Source organism: Rhipicephalus sanguineus, chromosome 11 (genome assembly GCF_013339695.2).
Source record: "Rhipicephalus sanguineus isolate Rsan-2018 chromosome 11, BIME_Rsan_1.4, whole genome shotgun sequence".
NCBI classification, from domain to species: Eukaryota; Metazoa; Arthropoda; class Arachnida; order Ixodida; family Ixodidae; genus Rhipicephalus; species Rhipicephalus sanguineus.
This window is the reverse complement of record NC_051186.1, coordinates 69019471-69039050: the sequence shown is the minus strand read 5'-3', so window position 1 is coordinate 69039050 and position 19580 is coordinate 69019471. Positions and strand designations below refer to the sequence as shown.

The 19580-nt window shown below is 43.8% G+C and overlaps 2 protein-coding genes across 2 annotated transcripts; both read right to left on the bottom strand.

Moving 5' to 3' along the window:
- Positions 1-5889: 5889 nt before the first annotated feature.
- On the bottom strand, positions 5890-19518 carry LOC119374477 (protein crooked neck-like). The gene is made up of 14 exons (XM_037644584.1): positions 19297-19518; positions 19024-19113; positions 18857-18919; positions 18668-18759; positions 18095-18178; positions 17139-17380; positions 15499-15677; positions 14833-14994; positions 13735-14076; positions 12489-12635; positions 11098-11292; positions 9138-9293; positions 8367-8459; positions 5890-6281 (listed from the first exon to the last, which is right to left on the bottom strand). The coding sequence occupies exons 1-9, from the start codon at positions 19345-19347 to the stop codon at positions 13879-13881; spliced, it is 1161 nt and encodes a 386-aa protein (XP_037500512.2). The 5' UTR covers positions 19348-19518; the 3' UTR covers positions 5890-6281; positions 8367-8459; positions 9138-9293; positions 11098-11292; positions 12489-12635; positions 13735-13878.
- LOC125756408 (crooked neck-like protein 1) lies at positions 6099-13158 on the bottom strand. Its single transcript, XM_049411162.1, has 6 exons — positions 13114-13158; positions 12489-12635; positions 11098-11292; positions 9138-9293; positions 8367-8459; positions 6099-6281 (listed from the first exon to the last, which is right to left on the bottom strand). Exons 1-6 carry the CDS (start codon positions 13156-13158, stop codon positions 6099-6101), a joined length of 819 nt encoding a protein of 272 aa, XP_049267119.1.
- Positions 19519-19580: the final 62 nt, after the last annotated feature.

Here is a 19580-nt window from a genome sequence, read left to right as displayed (position 1 = left end):
TTTGAATGGCTTCCGTGGAATGTCTAAAATTTCAGAGGCCATGTGTGGACGTGTACGTCTTATCCCTTAACTATATTGGCTGCGTGTGCCGCTAGCTTAGGTGCTATTTAAATGCTGTTAATAGAAAGATTGGGCAAGTAATAGATAGCCGTGTAAGTTTGCCACAATTGCTCCAAGATCGCGTGGTACTCATTGATAACCATTGTGGAATTTCGTTGCAGTGTGCCTGTTAAGTCAGTATTTATACAAATTGTATGCGTTTATTTTTCATTGAATACACACGCCTATTAACTATCCATACGCGATACCAGTGAAACGATCTTTGGATTTATAATTTATCAGGTAGATATGACAGTTTCATGTGTGCTATCCCTTTTGATTTCAGCTTTATAATGTGCTTGGTGTGCATGCTTCATAAAATATGACCCATTTGCTGCTCATTTTTAGACATTTGTACTTGATAAAATGGGTTGTAATTAGTGGCCAAATATCAACAATTTTCAATTGACATGTGAGTGTCTACAAAACGAAAGCATCCGTATGAATATTTTGACATCATTAAATTGTGCATTTCATCACATCCTGGTTTTTTTTTTATGTATCAAATTGTTTTTAAGTGCAAGGAATTTTCATGCTCTCATCCTGTCTGATGCACTGTAAGGGCACTTGTGAAATAAAGTTGCAGTAAAAAAAAAAACAATTTCAGGAATGCTTGCAGAACTGAAATGCTGCGAACCATGCATTGTATGGCTAGGAGAGTAGCTGCAACGGTACACACCACTTATGGCACATTCAGCTGGTTATTTAGGAGCATTAAAAAAACTATAAACACTATAAACACATTATAACAAAGTCACATCTGACACGAAAATGACTTCATTATATCCGAAAATTTGTTAAAACATGCATTCATAACACTATCTATGACAACACTATTTTTCATTACTTTGTTATAACCGATCATTCATTATATCCGTCTTCGTTATGTCCAGCTTTGAGTGCAAAACACAAACTAGGCTCTAGTGAGATCAAGAGCAGGCTCATGTGTTCACAACAATGATTGAGACTACTTCTGTACCAAGCCGGCTCTAAGACGAAATGACCAACAGCAATCTCGCAACCCACATATTGCGCATGAAATGTGGAAGTACTTCCCTTGGAAAGCTGTTGGACCGAATCTGAATTAAATACACTCAAACCTCATTATAACAAAGTCGCATCTGTCACGAAAATAACTTCGTTATATCCGAAAATTCGTTATAAACGTTTATTTGTAGCACCGTAGCTATGACAAGACTATTATTAATTTACTTCGTTATAACCGATAATTCGTTATATCCGTGTTCGTTATAACGAGGTTTGAGTGTATGTTGCATTTAAAAAGAGAGGCAGTTGAACTATACTGCCTTCGGGAAGCAAGACTTCGACTTGCAGCAGCAACTGCTATTTAAGAGAAGTTGCCGAATATTAGCAACTTGAAAGGCATTCTGAAGCAAAAAGTGTGCAAATCCAAAACTCGGTACCACATTAGTACCAAGTGTTGCACTGGTGCCATTGGCCTCTGGGTCCGACAGATTTCAACCGTGCATTCAGAACACTCCTGCACAGGAAGCTTCTTTCCGACCCCATTAATGAGAACAGAAAATAATGCCAAGGAAAGATTTTGTGTTAGTTCACATTAATATCGTGTATAACACAGAAAATAAACGAGCCTTTAAAAGTCATTCTTTCCCACACCGTTGTAAAGAGAATGGGTTGCTGTTTGAAACAGCCACTGCGCTTTGTACTGTAGTGACGCTTCATGACAACTTCCCAGTGTACTTTCATAAACAGATAATGTAAGACTTTAACTTAAATCGTTGTTTTCACCAAATGTTTAACCACAACGGGTACCACACAAATTATTAACTAAAGGTTCGGGTCACCGGCAAGGTTGGCAGTTGAGCAAGATCCCAGAAACCCACGGGAGCTCCCTACTCGCGAAACATGTGTTGCATGACAATTTCTGCGTTCATCTTCCTCTGCTAAAACTGCAGCACCAGGTTGCAGTGTCAATCATATTAGAACAGAATTGCTGTAAATGTAGATCGCCTGAAAGGAGTACCGACACGATTTTGAGACATCACAAAGACTAACGTTTTTCGTTTTCTTGGTATGCCGTGTTAATATTCGCCACACACCGAAGTCAGAAAGGCGTATAAAATATTTTACATTGATTTTAAAGCTTTCGTCGCTGAGCATCTGCAAGCCAGCCCCACCACAATGGACATTGTCGCGACGAGTCAACACAGTTCTACTGAGTTTGCGAACTCTTCGTCCTGCATGCAGCCTAAATTGCAGAAATCACTGTCGGGGTCACTGGACGACAATTAACTCCTCGTTGTTCACGTACATCATGAGCAGATGACAGATCTGCCGCTAGTAAGTCGCGAGTTGCTGTTCTCCCGTGATGTCACACTGCTATGAGCCGTAGCTGAGAAGCCACCACCTCGATATCGAGACCGAAAGTTTTTTTTTTACAGTGGCGGTATTAATAATATATTCCATGCATTCCCAGGCACCGCAATACTCTTTTTAGGGTTCTCGTCACCAGTGTTTTTATTTAGAGCGACAATCAGAAAATATTTAAAATTCGTGTCAGTACTCCTTTAAATGGTACAACAGCCTCTGCTTTAGTTGGCGTTCTATTTGACTGTGGCATACCTGCATGTCAATGAAAATTCTGTTCATTCGAATCTATTTTTCCAGTCCCTCCAGGTTTCACTCAATGAGATTCTTGTCTAAATGCATTTTGATGCATTTTTTTGTAACTTTATAGAAGTCTGCCACTGCTTTAGCTCTACGTCTATGCACATAAGCTGCTTTAAAAATTAAGTGCTACCTGAACCTTAAAGCGTATGTGCATGTTATAATGCTTAGCTTTGGACACACGAATGCTTGAAAAGAAAAAGATGGCAGACACAGCTTTTGTTGAAATCGTACAAGTAAAAGGCATGAACAAAATAATTACGAGAGGGAAAATTGGAGTCCACCCATCAGTAGCTTGAAGCTAAAAGGAAACCCATACGGATTTCTCGGATAGTAAAGGTTCCTGGTAGGGGTGTGCGAATATTCGAAATTTCGAATATTTTTTTAATAGTGTTTGCTATTCGATTCGATCTGCACTGGAATTTTACTATTGGAACTATTCGAACTTCCCAAAAACAAATACAGTCACCGTTCAATTGAAAGTGACCCCTTCAGATATTCAATATGCTTCACCTCATCACACCCCGGTATTGCGGCAAAGCTGCCTTTCAAGCTCTGCTACGGTTGCAAATGTATTAACTCAAGAAAACGATGGTTCTAACATGGAGATGAAAGATGTGGCAGAGGTGGGGGCTCAATTAATGCTGTTTTGGACCTGAAATTTGGGCAGGAAGTCCGAAAAATCGGAAGCCGAAGCTTTTTAGCATCCAAAATTTCAGATGTTCTTGCATATCGATGTCTACGAGGCAGACTTGGAACCCCGGACTTGAAGGGAGCACACCCTTGTCCGCCACATCAGTTGGGCTCCCCCAGAAGTTGAAAGAGGAGAGGCTGAGGAAATGGCATCTTTGCCTATCACGTGTAAAGTGTTGTCGGCAACACTTTCGTTGTGCCAAATCATGTACATAAATAGAATTCGGCCTCTACATTGCCTCATTCTTGATAAGACAACTATGAAACACCACCCCGCCAGTGCTTCATCAACCTAGCGAAAAGAAACACTTTCATGTTGCTATCTCATAAAAATATGCTTAGAAATCCTCTCTAACTTTCTTTTCTGCAATTTCGCTTCGAAGTATTCGAAAAATATTCGAGAAATATTCGAAAAATATTCGATTCGATTCACAGTCACACTTCAATATTTGAATTCGCTTCGCACCCAAAATTTTGCTATTCGCACAGCTCTAGTTCCTGGTTGACAAGTTTGTACTAGTCCGTGGGTCGAACCCAGGACCAACTGCTATCCACGCCAGTCGTGCTATGAATTGAGCTAACCAGGAAGCTAGAAATTCACAGTGCAAGGGCAAATGAATCCACAACTCAAAACACATACACACTGAGTTGACAGTTATCAAATAAATAGTTCCGAATAATTTTGAATAAATGGCTGTTGAATACAGTTGTGTGAAGCAACTGTTTCTTCCAAATAAATTCCGGAGAATACTTTCCTCACAGAGAATAGAAATACACATCAGGCACAGTCACTCCACATGAAAACAAAAAACAAGAAAACAAAAACGAACACTGACTTTACTGTGACACAATGTGAACGTCTGATATATACGTTGCTGAGCACCATGTGCATTTCGAGGTTATTCTCATTAAATTGGGTAAGTAATGCATCAAAACGATGTATTGAACTGAATGCACCGCCCACTGTGCTAGAAAACAGGCTGCAAATGAACAGGCAGATTGGCTGGGACAGCTGCATATATATTTGGCGTTCCTGTGCATTAGCATTCAATATGCAAAATGCACAGCGACCAAGTGGCAAGCGTCCTTACTCTTACTGCCTATTAAATTGGGTGGCTTACTGCAGTCAAGGTTTACCCTCAAAGATGGGAAGCAATTTCTTTTTAGCCCTTCATAAGATTGGTGCAACTGTGAGGTGGTAAAATTTGATCTCACTGATATTTTAAATGGCGTTGCATTCCTTGCAATGCTACACGACTAAAAATAGACATGTATAAATCTAAATAGTACTCTGTCAAAAACTTAATGCATAGATGTCGTGGCGTGTGTAACATTTTGGAGCTGAGGTCAAGACGAAAAACACAAATTACGGAGTGCAAAGGTGGCTTCGCAGAAGCACTTCAAAGCTATCCAAGGAAGCCAGCTTCACGGCAATACACGGGGATCATTTTTAGAAAGCTTTTCACAAATTTTTGTTGAAGGTGCTGATTATACGCTAAAAAATACGGTATATTCACTTAAGTAATTATTATTCACAATAGTTACTCGCTTGAATTTGAGCTAAACTTGAGTTTGAATTTGGACTAGAAACAGCTTTGTAAATTTCACTGCAACGCAGCCCTGTCACGCGGTGAAGCGTACCGATAGCATAACGCATGGGTCGACCAAATAAACCTAACTCACTTGGACTCGCTCACAAATTACAACTTTTTCCTCATTGATCATTAAGACTCGCCAAAATTCTACTCAGTGTAGTTCGCTCCGACTTAAGCTCGCAAAGTTTCTACGCGTAGCTTCACCGGAACTCCAGCTTCGCAGAATTATACAGCAGCAGTCTCGGAGTCGAACTCGGTGGTTGGTCAAAGTCTGAGTAAGCCCGAGTGAGTTGACTTAGCACGTTCTTTTCCATTTAACAAAGTGTAGCGGGAAACTGAATACGGCAAGTGCAAGTGCCGTTTGACACAAATGACAAAGGTTATCTTGATGTCATTGTACGAAATCTTTGAAGGGTCTAGCGGAAATATAACGCTATTAACGATATAACGAATGACATTAACATGAGCGTCCGGGAGGGGAGGGGGCAAGGAATTTCGTATATGTTCTTATGCACTAGCAATACAAAACACAGCTTGATTAGCACAATCAGATCCCACATATCAGCATGAAACGCCCTTCAGGACTGCGAGCCAACTTTTCACGCTACACACTAAGACTAATCTTGCCCATCATGTCATGACAGTGAAAGAAAGGATGCTTATGCTGGATGCTCTCCCCCCCCCCCTCCTGCAAATCCCCCCTGCAGAAAGTTCTGCGGACACCCTTGGACGCTAGACACGAATGATGTCATTTGTCGTTGTTTTGACAAATGATGTGATACAGTGACGACGTACAATGATGATGTCATTGTACATCCAAAAGGTATGTAACAACATAGGAAGAGACAAGAGATAAGAAACTTGAGAACGAGTTGCTAGTATATTTACACGACTGTAATGCGAGCACCACGATGAAATGTATAGTATGTAAAAGATGATGTTGCTGGCTGGTAGCAGCAAGAGTTTTGACGGAACAACGCGCGACTGTTGGCGGGGGTGCGAACGCAGTGCCGACTGTGGAACCGGCGGAAGCGGAAGAAGCCGGAGGAGTCCTCCGCGCTGTCACGCCTCTGGTCGTCCAGTCTCTACCAGGTCGTCCTCGTCGCCCTCCTGCCGGTCGCCCTCCTCGTGCTGCTGCTGCTGCTTCTTCCATTTCTTGGCGATCTCCAGTAGCTTGAGGTGCGGCTTGGCCGTCTCATCCGTCGGGAAGATGTAGTCGAAGTACTCCTCCCATCCGGCCTCCGACTGCGAGAAACGGCAGGGGCGCGTGAGCGGAGACTAACAGACACGTGCGGGAGAATAAAATAAAAATTTATTTATTTATTATGCACTTCCAGCATTATGTGTAAGGCCGTAGTGGGATCTTGACTCTAACATGGCTATGACATACGGGTATAAACAAATCAAGGGTGAATACTTTCCGTTAATAAGCGTAACGGCAGAGATTAATAAGTTCACGCTTATTAACGGAATACTTTCCGTTAATAAGCGTGAACGGAAACATCACAGGCATTTAATATGCACTTCAAGCATCATGTGTAAGGCTGTAGAAGGACCGTGACACTATGCAGCTGTGACATACGGTTCCACGCAATTTAAAGATGAATATTTTCTGTTAATAAGCTTAAGTGCGAGAAACAGTGCAGGTGCATGAACAGAATCGTGACAGCCATGTGCGGGAGAATAAAAAGAAAATTTGTTTATTCAAACTTCCAGTGTTATGTGTAAGGCCGTAGCGGGATCGTGATGCTAACGTGGCTATGACATATGGTATATAACAAATTAAGGGTGCATATTTTTCGTTATTAACATTAAGTATGAGAAACAGCAGAGGCGTGTGAATAGAAATGTCACGGGCACGTGTGGGAGAGTAAAAATAACTTTATTTAGTTATTACGTATTTCTAGCGTTATGAGTAAGGCCGTAGCGCAATCGTGACACTAACGTGGCTATGACGTATGGTTCCCAACAAATTAAGGGTGAATATCTCATGTAGATAACCTCACGACACATTGCACCAACTAAATTTTATCAAAGCAATGTCACAGGCGTGTGTGGGAGATTAAAAGAAAATTTATTTATTTTGTACTAATGTTATATGTAAGGCCGTAGCAAGAGCGTGACGCTAACATACTATAACATATGGGGGTGCAGGAGAATAAAAGAAAATTTATTTATTATGCACTTCTAGCGTGACATGTAAGGCCGCAGCGAGATCGTGACGCTAGCGTGGCTGTGACGTATGGTTCCAAACAAATTAAGGGTAAATATCTTCTGTAGATAACCTCACATGCACCAAGTAAATTTTATCAGTTGCAACTTTTTGTGCAGGAAAACAGGCTAATAATACCGTATTCGAGAACAAGACAAACCAATGAGGTATCACCAACACTTTGAGAAAATATTTAAGCTATGAAATTTCAATTCAACGTCTGAGTGAATAAAGTGATAAATGTGCTTTAGATGCCATATATCTGGCATGCTTATCCCACTTTAATACCTTCAGAAGTAATTATTTTAACTTGTTTAGTGGGCCCACCTAAAGAAATTGACATAGCTGTCTATCTGTAAACTTTACAAAACTTTGCTGAAAGCTAATCATATGTCGGGGTGTTGCACGCCAGAACCACGACGCGATTTAGGCAGGCCGTAGTGTTGGATCCCAGATGAATTTTGACTTAAGTGATGCGCACCTAAATCTAAAAACAAGGGCGTTATTGTGTTGTTGTTTTTTTTGCATTCTCCGCCATCGAAATTATGACCGCCATCACTGGGAACCGAGCTTTGCTGAGTCACCGCTACAGGTCTCAATAAAAATTCCAAAAGCACAAAACTGACGGGTAAGAAAAGAAACACTGCACACATTTTCTTTCCTCATAGCATGCCCTGAGCACGTGCCTCAGTGAGGAATGCAATACATGAATTATTAACAATAATCAAACCTCCAGACATAGCATACAATCAGCAAAAACCTTACAATAGCAAGGAGTGGCAAGTAACAAACACACTTACTTTAGGATGCAGCAACTTTTTCAGCAACGCTGCTCTTGCCACTTTTACATCTGCCGGGAACTTGTCGGGAACTCGTCAGCAACAAACCTTATCAAGTTCGATACAGCGAATACTCGGCAAAGCTACCACTGTTCTCGTTTACATTTAAAACAGGAGCCCTCGAGGCACAGACGCTGCCTGAACGTCGCCTCTCCGTGAAAAATCAAATTTCACTAAATAAACTTGTATCGCTTTCGAAGCGCAAAGTTTCATCTCAAATGGCCCATCGTGAATACGGATAGTGGTGTTCCTGTCGTTCAGTAGGCGCAAAACACTTACCCCATCTTCATTGACGATTCTCCTTCGCTTCTTGACCTTCTTCGGCATCTGCTTGGCAACCGACTCTTGGCTCTGCTCATCACCATGGCTGGCCTGTTCATTGAGAAGATGCACGTAATTTACAGTCAGACTCTGTCACTGATATTCCATCTTGACATCTTGATAAATAATAATGATTTTCAAGCACACTGCTAACACACTTGTGACGTTGCTGCACATGCAAAACTACCGTGCACTCGCGTGCGCTGGCTCCGAGACTGTGGCGTGCACTGCACCATCAAGCATGAGGTCGCAGGTTCAATTCCCTGACCAATGGGATAATGCAAAAAAAAAAAAGCACAAATATGACTGTGTGCTGTCACTGCAGTTTGAGTGCATGGGAAAGAATCGCAGGTTGAAGCTATAATTCAGAGCCTCCAACTATAGCGTCTCTTGTGGCCTATCAATTGCTTGGGAACATTAATGCCATTCATTCACTCACTTGGTCGATCAATTGGCCAATCAAACAATCAATGACTACTGTGCACAACACACTCACAAAGGTTGTTAAATATCAACAAATGACAATGGGCTGTGAGGAGGTGAGTACAGGAGCATAGAACAACATTTTTTTTTAATTTGCATCATATGTTTTTAAAACGGAAACAACTGTATCATCTCCTCTTCACAACAAGCACCACCAAAGGGAAGATAGAACATTTGACCAATGATACTAATCACAACAATAATATTTAAAACAAATGAAAAAGACAGTAAGCATGAAATGCTGACCTCAAACTCTGCCCAAGACTCGAGAAGCATCAGGCGTTCTTCCTTCTCGGCGGCATTCCGGAGCTCCTTATTGGCTCGTTCAAAGATCGTCCTGGCCAATGGGACGGGATCCTTGCCTCCGTAGTTGAGCTGAAAGTGGGCGTAGCTAATCCAGACCTGGAGGAAGAGATGCAAGGAGCAACATTTCACTTTATAAAGCACAGTGACAGTCGAAGCTTGAAAAAAAAATTTTTTTTGCAGTCCTTTGTAGACATATGCCATTCTGAGCAATTAACATACCAAAGTCTGCTCACTCCATTAAAAAATATTTGGTGTCTATTAGCTGGCTATCTCAAAGGGCCCCAAACCACCTCAGATAATTTTTTAACGTTTCAAATAAACACACATTAAGTTCAGCATGCCGTCACGATGAACCACGGAAAATACGGCATTGCTGTGAGCCGCGGGTGTGCCACAAATTCCAAGAAGCAATCCCTTCTTCTCTCAGGGCCTTTTGGTAATCCCCAGCATTGGCCGTGACATCAACATTCGCGTCTGGTCATGTCATCGACAAAAGGAACCTGTTTATCTGCTCACAGGTACGTGTGCTCGTCGCTCTTCCTCCTCACGCAGCGAGGAGAAGCACCTGACCAGGAGGAGAGACGAGCCGATGAACGGAGCTTAGCGAAGGAAAGAGCGAAGCGAGCAGGGTCCGCTTTAGGATCATCAAGCGTGTGTCACTCCACTATTACAGCACCGTTTCAAAAAATTGTGTGTTTGTTGAAGACTTGTGCACAACCGCAACACTGCAACTAAATTTCAACCTCTTGGTGGTTTAGCAGACCTTTGAGAGACATTTTATCAAAGCCACCTGCACATTCTTACCAATGCTCTGGAGAGACCAGGCATCTCGCAATGCAGCTGAGACGAGGCGGGCTGCCGGACATGTCGCACCGCGGCAGGCAACGAAACAATATTCACGAGAAACTTACAGCATTATTCAGAGATCAATTAAGTTTTCAATGATTCTCGCTTGATGTTTTGGACAAGAGCACATAGTACACAGCAGCACAGCAAGAACATTAGTGTTATTATAGTGTGTGTGCACAGTTTAACATTAATAATGAATGCTAATGAACTAAAGAACAACGGGTTGAGTGGAATGACGAAATTAAGAAATTTACAGGCATAAAATGAAATGGGCTCAAATCCTCACTCAGGCCTAGTTTCGAAGAAACACTCGAATATTTGTAGAGGCCTAGTCTGTAATATATAGATGCGACTGTACTACTAACACAGGGAATTTTTCGAGGGGCTCATTTCTATGTTAGGCACAACCAGATGAATTGGATAGACAATTAGGCCCAGGAAAGCTTAGGGGAAGTTGATTGATGTTTTTAACCGTAGTGTAATAATTACGACGTAAATTAAATTGAATTAAAGTGGACGAAAAATCACCCTTTCCTTTGGTGGGATCCGAACCGACAGCCTTCAGATTACAAGTCCGATTCTCTAGCATGATGCTATAACATGTTATACTAGTATCGCGTTATACAGTGCTTGGCGAGTGAAATGCGATAGTGTTGGTGGGGAGGGTGACATTGAGGGTGAAAGCATTCGTGACGCATGGTGACTGCATCTGGCAGACAGCCATTCAGTCTGTGTGTTCTTGGTTGCGCCGGCGGAGTGCTGCTTGCCATGACTTTAATACAACACACTCACATGCCGCGTCGCGCGAAGCGGCTGGAGCTGGCGGGCATGCATTACGAAAGATTGCAGTGCTCCATCGGCGCCACAAGAACACACGGACTGAATGACAGTTTATCGGATGCAATTACCACGCGTCACAAACGCTATCACCCTCACCGTCATCCTCGCCGCCAGCAGCCACACGCTCCGAGTATCGCGTTTCAATCACTGAGAGCTGTAGATGCGTGCGCTCACTCCTCGTGACGCAGACTTCACACATTTAGGCCCGCACCTTGACATGCTGGGTGCGCTCGAGCAGTCGTTCGTAGAGGCGCGCCGCCAGCTGGTACTGCTCCTGCTCGATCTCAAAGTCGACGTAGCTCTTCCAGATCACCTCGGGCATGTCCAGGCGCGGCTGGCTGATGGCAATCTCGAAGATGGCCCGCGCCCGCTCCACGTCACCCAGGATCGTTTCTAGCTCTGCATACTGATACGAGGGAGCCAATTACAGCTTCAAACCGTGCCATTTTTGGCCAATGTACGAGCCAGCTTCGCTTAATAGAACACAGGACAGATAAACAACACACACAATGTGCAAGTGTTTACTGCAACTGCCTGAGAGGGTTGACAACGAAAGTACTCTATTTTCTAGACTACAAATCAATTTCTTTTCCAGAGGTTTTTTTCTCTGAAGGTGTTGGCCGAAAGATTTTTCTGGTAGAATTAGCAGCTCGCAATACCTTTCCATACATGAATGCAATGCCCCGAAATGGGCAAGTACAGCATTTCACAATAACTGTACAAGCGTGCTTTAGTTTGATCCCACAGGTGGAGTTAAAACACAGATGCAACTTGTACCGGCGGTTTCAGCTAACTTGGACCAAGCTATAAAAAATAGTAAAAGCTCTACAAAAATTGTACCAGCTGCACATTGGCAGTGGTCATGTGTTGTTACAATCAATATACGTTTTCATCACCGACACATCAATTTATAAAGTTGTAGGCCACCTTGAATAGCCTCAAATCAAGCATTCATATTTTGTGCTGCAATTTGCCTGGTTGCTTTTTCCCCCTGAACTAAGCAAATACAGGAGTGACAGCCATAGTGAAGACAAGTAGTCAAGTACACAGCGTGCAAAAATGAATGAACAAATCTGTTACAAAAAAAAAAGAAAGATGGCGAGAGAGAAAGCTTTTGCTATCGCGTTGGTGGGGTGGTTGCATGCAAGAGCCGCACCTCATCAACACAGCGAGAAGAAAAAAGAAACACCGCCTAAGCACTCCATACTGGAGAAGCTGAAATGTGCGACGCCGATGTTCATCACTGGACTAATCCTAACAGTTCATTAAAGTCTCCCAATTATAGATTACGTCCATTCAGAAATTTTAATTGGTGTTTGCCGCCTGTGTGTTCCCTTCTTCATGTCTAGTGGACCAGAGCTGAGCAATGGGATTTGCCCAACTTCGGTGGCGCACTCGTTTTTGCTCACGGACGACATCTTCATTTTTAGTGGACCAGTGGTGACTAGTGAGGCTTGCCCAATTTCCGTCGCACATACGTACGTGCTAGGAGTTATTGTGCACATACGACGGACGCATTGTCGTTTCACCCAGCCATATACAGATTTACCGTAAAAAAAAAAGTGTGGCCCTTGCACGTGTTGATACAGAGAGCAGACCAACCTTCATCCAAGTGGTGCAGTTCTCGGGCGCAAACTCGAGAAACTTTTGGTAGAGGATGCGGCAGCGGTCGAACTCCCTCAGTTGAATCTCCAGGTCTATGTAGCCACGGAAGAGCTTGTCCTTGGGGCAGAGGCCTATGGCCGTGCCCTGCAAAAGAGCGAGAATGTCGACGCGGAAGAAGTGAGCTGCTCGCTCGAACAAAACTTTTTTAAGTAATTGCCTAATGGCTTCAATAAAAGAGCTTATTGCCTCACAAATTGACTGCTGCAAAACTTTTTAGAATCCTTCAAGTGCGAGCGGAGTTGCAGGGACTTGCTGCACGCTTTAAGCGCTTTCACTCTCCTTTCGTACCAGTGAGCACACTGAAAGCTACGCAGGGAGGTGCAACGTCCCTTTCAGGTCCCTTTCAGGTGCAACGTGCACAAATGTGAACTCAACTAGGCATGGGTGAATATTCGAGCACTTCAAATATTCCAACGAATATTATAGTATTTGAATTCGCTTCAGATACGAATGCCAATTATTCGAAATTTCGATGTACTCGAAATGAACGAACAGTAGTATATTTTATTGCATGTGAGCCCCCTGAAAAGATCGGTTTCACTGCGGCGTGTGGGTGCTATGCCGCGAAACCAAACTCCAGGGGAAATCCGCACTGCCGCGAAGCCATACCTGAAGGTTAGATGCACTACGTATTATCTGCACCTCAATTACTCTTTTCTTTTTTTTTTTAAGTTGAAAAGCGAAAAGTGTGTTATGAGGACTAAACACTAAGTATTGCACATTTTAAAATGTAGCGTATTTTACCACTTACAATTTGCTCCCTATTACTATTCAAAGCCTGCTACTATTCGAATTTGTTTCCACTTCACTTTGAACCAAAAAGTGAAACTTGCACACGCCTAGCTCCAATTCTTAAAAATATTGCACAAGCTAGTTGGGTCACAACAGAAATGCGCATTTTTATTTATAATACGTGATATATACTATTCGACCTATTCATTTAGAAATTATTCGACTAAATCACTATATTCGCTTCGAATTTGTTTCAAGCCACAAATTTACTATTCGCCCATCCCTAGAATAAACTTATCTTTGCTAGTGGGTGACTTTGTTCATCCTTGCAAATTTAAACCTGCGCCGCTGTTCTATAGATCATGCGCAACCAACTAGCCTGCAGTACCTCCCAAGCCTCAACACACTTTTTACCAGGCAGCTGTCAGCGACGTTGACAACGTCAACTCACCAGCAACTTGCGGGCGGCAGGCAGGTTCTTCTGGCGCACCTCAAAGTGAGCCGCCAGGAGCCACACCTTGGCGAAGGTGAATGTCTTGTGGGGTAACAGGCGGAGGCAGGCCCGGTAGACCTCGCGGGTGCGCTCGGCGTCGCCCTACCTCGAGCTCCTCGTAGAGGCGTAGTTGATCCAGAGGTAGATGTAGCGCCGCCAGAAGCGCTTGAGCCGCGACGGCGGCACGTTGGCGATGGCCCGCTCGTACGTCTCGCGCGTCGAGTCCACGTTACCCTCGCTCTCCATGAGCCGGAGGTAGTCGAACCAGGCGTCGTAGTTGAGAGGGTTCTCCTTCACTTGCTGTGGCCAACATCACGAAATGTAAGACAGGGGTTCAGTGATCAAGAGGAAAATACCTTTTTGCCCCGTTAAAACAGAATCAGTGTAAACTAGTACCACGTATCAAGTTACTTACAATAATAAACACCAAGCTTTCGTAAAACATTTACCGGCTGCCAATTTCGCCGTTACACAACTTATGTGCGTGAAGGCAAAATTTGAAGACGTACAGAACACACCCAATTGTTAAAGAGAACACCTAACTATTAATGAAGCCAATATCACCGGAAGCTGCAGCTGGTGCAATGAATTGAACATCCTATTTGTTATTGAAAAAAATGACCTGCCAGTGACAACATAACAAGGCTCGAAACACACACTGACCAAGTCACTTGCAAGCCCTGTTCATGCAGCAATTTATTTTCGACATTGTCCAGCTTCTTGCCACTTGTGAAATAAGGACACTTAGTATTCTCTGCCCAATTCAGTATTTCGAAACTCAAATCCCTCACATTTTCAAGCAGGTGCCTCTGAGCATGAATTATGTGTCAGTAACTACACAAGTAAACTTGAGCACCAACTTAAGAGGGACAGGTCATTTGGCAGCGGTATTAGAGGTCATCGCAACTTTTGTTGTCTTGAAGACACCTGCATTAATTAAGTGACACTAGCTTTAAATGAAACTGAAACTCAGAGACTGCAGCTTCTTCCAACCTAGCACGGCTTTAAAGCAATACAAAACATCTGCAATGCGCGCTTTCGAGAGAACTGACGCACCTCTTCGTACTGGTACTTGCGCTTGCTGACGATGACGTCCTCGATGCCGGCCCGGTCACCGTACTTCTTTTCGTGGATGGTGTAGTTCTTGAACAGGTCCTGCGCTTTCTCCTTGGGGATGTGCTCCAGTGCGTACTTGTAGATCACCCGCACACGGTCGTGCTGTCAGGCGATACATGCAACAGACGCGAAAGCGACACTACTTACACGGCAGTAAAAAAAAGGCTGTTTTGAATTCAGCTTCCACAAAAGATACATGCACACACTGGGATGGATTTCCACAAACTCATCTGCCCACTGAGCTTTCTGCCTCCCCCTCGCGAGCTTGCCTTCTCTTGGAATCCAGTTGGTCACTCTTAATGACCAGCGGTTATCTCGCTTATGCTCTACATGCCCTGCCCATTTCTTCTTGATTTTGGCTAAGACGTCCTCAACACCCGTTTGTACCCAGACCCACTCTGCTCTCTTCTTGTCACTTAAGGTTACACCTATCATTTTTTTTTTCCTAACTCGCCACGTCGTCCTCAATTTAACATGAACTTGTCGTTGTGTCAAAAATGAAAAACGCTACACTTTGACGAAACATCTCTTGATTACTGCAACGCATGCTGCCCCAGCATTTGCAATAGATCAAGAAAGACGAGACATTGTTCTTCCCGTACTCACCTCCCGTTGGTTCTCCTCGAACTTGGCGAAGGCGACAAACAGCTTTTCGTCCATGTAGTCCTCGCCGAAAAACTCGACGGCCCGCTCGTAGATGCGTCGTGAGTTGGAGATGTAGCCGTTGTGCTCTTCGAACTTGGCGTACTTGATCCAGTGCCGAACGTCCGGATGAACCATCACAAGTGCACCGCACGGTTAAGGGTCAAACATCTCAAACATTCGATGCACACAGCCAAAGAAAATGACGTTACAAGGACAACGCTTCAATAACAGTTACCTAGATGTGCTAAATTCGACAATCTACCGATCTACAGAGTGAAAACCGGATTGCTATAGAAACGCCTAAGCAGAACCTGTAGAAATGCCCATCTTACAATGGTGAAAGAGCATTTGACAGAAGTCAAATCAACACTATTAGTCAGGCACCACTAATAGTGAGATGCTCATTAAGTTCACTCTCTTTTTCTTTGAAGCAGCATCATGCTTTAAGTTACCCAGTTAAGTGCTATCTCCAGTACAGTGGCTTAGTATTTGAATAGCTTTTGAATATGCTATATGTACATTACAGTTACTAACCTTCATTTCTACGCTGGTTCATTTTGAATGTAAGACCCCAAATTTGGTTTTACATGTAAATACAGGGTCCACACAGCAGTTGTGTCTTGACAGTCCAGTGCCTGCCTTTGCTATGGGGGAAATGTGGGTTTAAAAACATGCTGCACCTGTTAGCCAACAGTTATCAAACTGCACCTAGAATGATATATTCCCTATGACAACACCTCTGCAGATAACCTATACTCGTTTATAACCTAGGAAAAAATGTAGGCTCTGTCCGCAGAACCGCAGCGAACCTGCCATTCATGTGTGGAAGAGAGTAGTGCTAGCTGGTTTCTGCTCGAACCGCAAGCACTTTTTCTCAGCTCGTGTACTATTAATAGCTAAAGGTTCGTCATAACCACCTAAAACGTTTTGTTTGGTGGATCAGCAATGTCGCAATACCCGACTAAATTTACCAGGACGTTCCAAGTTTCCAACCTAAAACCAGCAACACAAACGTGTGTTTGTAAGAGAAAGTGAACTGTCTGAAACAGTCAAAAATGTCTGAAACACCCAAAAATGAGGAAGTGCTATTTAATTTATGTAAATTCTCCATGGGAGGGTCAGTGATGGCAGTGGACGGAGCTGACATTTTTTCGTAGGTTGTAACTGACTATAGTTCTCGAGGCGAGGGGGAAGGGGCGGGGTATATCTGCACTTATTTCGATAACTGGTCGTTAATAGTGAGAGAAAAAGAGGCCTTACGGTGCAAAACAGAAAGTCAACGGGATTGATGCCGATTGTGCCCAGGAAAGTGCCCATCAAAGGGAACAGATTTAAAAGTGTGAATGAAAGACGAAGAACACAGAAGGCGACAGGTTACAGCAGACATCCTGTCTAACAGACAGGGCAGCACTCACCTAGTCGGGAAACGTCAGGATAAAGCTTGTACTGTCAGAAAATGTCCAGACAGCAGTTGCTCTGTCATCTCAATCTTGTTCTGTTTTGCCTCTTCCCTTTCACTCGCACTTTGTTTCCGTTACCATGAATTACCGAGCAACCCAACCACACGCTCTGTTAATGGTAGACCGACCACGAAAGGATATATCGTTCGTAGATCTGCCGGGCCCTGTCGAGTTCCTTGTAGCGCAGCTCAAAGTTGATGTAAGTCTGCCAGGCCTGCTCATGGGGCTCCCACTCCATCCAGCGCTCGAAGACCTGGCGTGCGCCCGCAATGTTTCCCAGCATCTCCTCCATGTAGGTGTACTTGTACCACAGCTGTTTCACCCGCGGCAGGATCGACACGGCGCGGTCCCAAATGTTGCGGGCGTGGTTCACCTGGCGGTTCCTGCACGGCGGAGTATTCTTCTGAGTGACACGATTGTAGTGATCTGATTGGCTGATTGAACTTAACGCCAAGCCGCTTCTTAATGTGTTACTGAGTACCAGGCCCGTAGCCACCCCCGAAATCTTGGTGAAGTATGTGTTTTTACCAAAAATAAATAATAAAAATAGGTGTTTTTCTCAAAAAGTCAAGGTCAAGTGCCCCCCCCCCCTCCCCCGAAAAAAATTCTTGGCTACGGGCCTGCTGAGTACGCTTCCACGTGGATAAGAGTTGTGTGCTAGTTTTCCAATTGCTGATCATGGTCACATGGTTAAACAAAGTAACCTCAGGGCATGGAGATACCACTGCCGTAGTACAGATAAAGCTGACGATGGCAGTGTCAAAGTTTTTCACCATTGCTGACAACCGTTTCGAAGTCAACTACTCCCGAGATCCAAGTCTTGTGGGTCTTTTTTTCTGAGCAAAAATCGAATGATAAGTAAGGTATTTTACCGCGAGTAAGTAATGCACAATTTCATTTGTACAACAGCTGCAATACTGTTCTGTAGTGTAGCAGAATATGCACACAAGTGATGACGGAAAAGTATTACTAAATACAAAAGACTCTGAAGTCTCTCGAAATTCTCGCATTTTCTGAAATATGCAGTAACACAGCGGAATAGCAGATCTGTCGTGATCGTAACGAGTGAAACAGTACAAACATGATTTTTTACTCACTTCATTTCCATTTCAGCATACTTCAGCCAGAGGGTAACATTTCGATGGTCCACGTCCAACGCACGCTCATACACAGAGCGTGCCCTGAGGAAAGGAAAAAAAGAAATAAGGCACAGGATTCCAATAGCACACTCAGCTGTCACTACGTTCTTTTCGTCAATGTCTCTACCTTCAGAGCGAAACATTATTACTTTTGACAGACTGAAAGCACTGCTCAGTGGTAATCGTGATTAGCGAACTCAAACACTTGAGAGCTTCACTTAAAAGCTGAAAGAAGGTACACACAGCCCTGAGCTGGCAACGTGGAACATAGTTCAATACTGTTACAGTCAAACCAAAACCTGAATTTCAAATGTCGACTCCTCAAAGCTGTCGTATCAAACTGCTTTTAAGCAATCACATAATGAATACAAATAATTCAAGTGGCAAGTACGAGTTAACTCTGAACTACGACTACGCATAACGACTTACACATCGTGTTTTTACTTGCACTTTGCTTGGTGACCTTGACGAAGCGATCAACACGATGCCAGTCAGCGAAAAAAGGAGGAAGCAAAATTCGTTCGCGCTCACCTCTGTATTTCCTTCTGACTCTCTTCCCACTGCGCATACTTGATCCAATTGCTGATGACAGATCGGTTTTTGCGGATGTTGTCCTCGAAGCCCTTGGAGCAAGCACAGATAGCGCGCACGGTCAATCGATTAAAACGCAAATCACCTTTAAGAGACTCGCCATTCGGTAATTCCGATCAAAAGCCTCACCTTTCGTTTCCTCAGCTGGTACTCCGCCAACTCTTCTGGATCGGAGATCTTTTGCTTCGGTGGCTGGCAAATCCCGAGAAAAAAAAAAAAAAAAAGAGTTCACCGTTGGTTCTATGCGTACAGATCACTCAAAACGGCAGGGTACATTCCGCGTGCAGGTTACTTACCGGCGGCAAGATCTCCAAGTCTCTTTCCTTGGCTTCCCGTAGAAGTTGCTCGGCTGTGATTTGAATCTCGGCCGGTGTTTTGTTTTTGACCTGCGGTAAACATCCGTGTCAGAAAGCGTCAGTGAACGAACCACGGAGAGGAGATAACGAGGAATCTTGTGACAGGGGTCATCAATCAATTTATGTGATGAGAACGCTCTCAGAAGCACAGGAAATCGTGGTCAGGCGCAATTAAGAAAATACCGGCGCTGTGAAAGCGCGTCAAACGCTTACCTTCGCAACTTTCGGGATTTTCTGCGGCTTCGTGCCGCTGGTACTCGCCATGGCGGATTTGTGAATTGAAAACCCAGTGAACAAAGATGATCAACGGAGTTTACGATGCAACAGGTGTGGCGGGCAGGATAATGAAACTCTCCTTTCAACTCGAATTAAAAGGACGAAACGTCTATCGACGCATGCGAGGCGCCATGCTTGTCGCGACGTTGCGAACTCTGCCGGTCGTTGCGGGAACGAAATGCAATCGAAAAATAGTTGGCGTCTTAAATATGGCTGCCGTG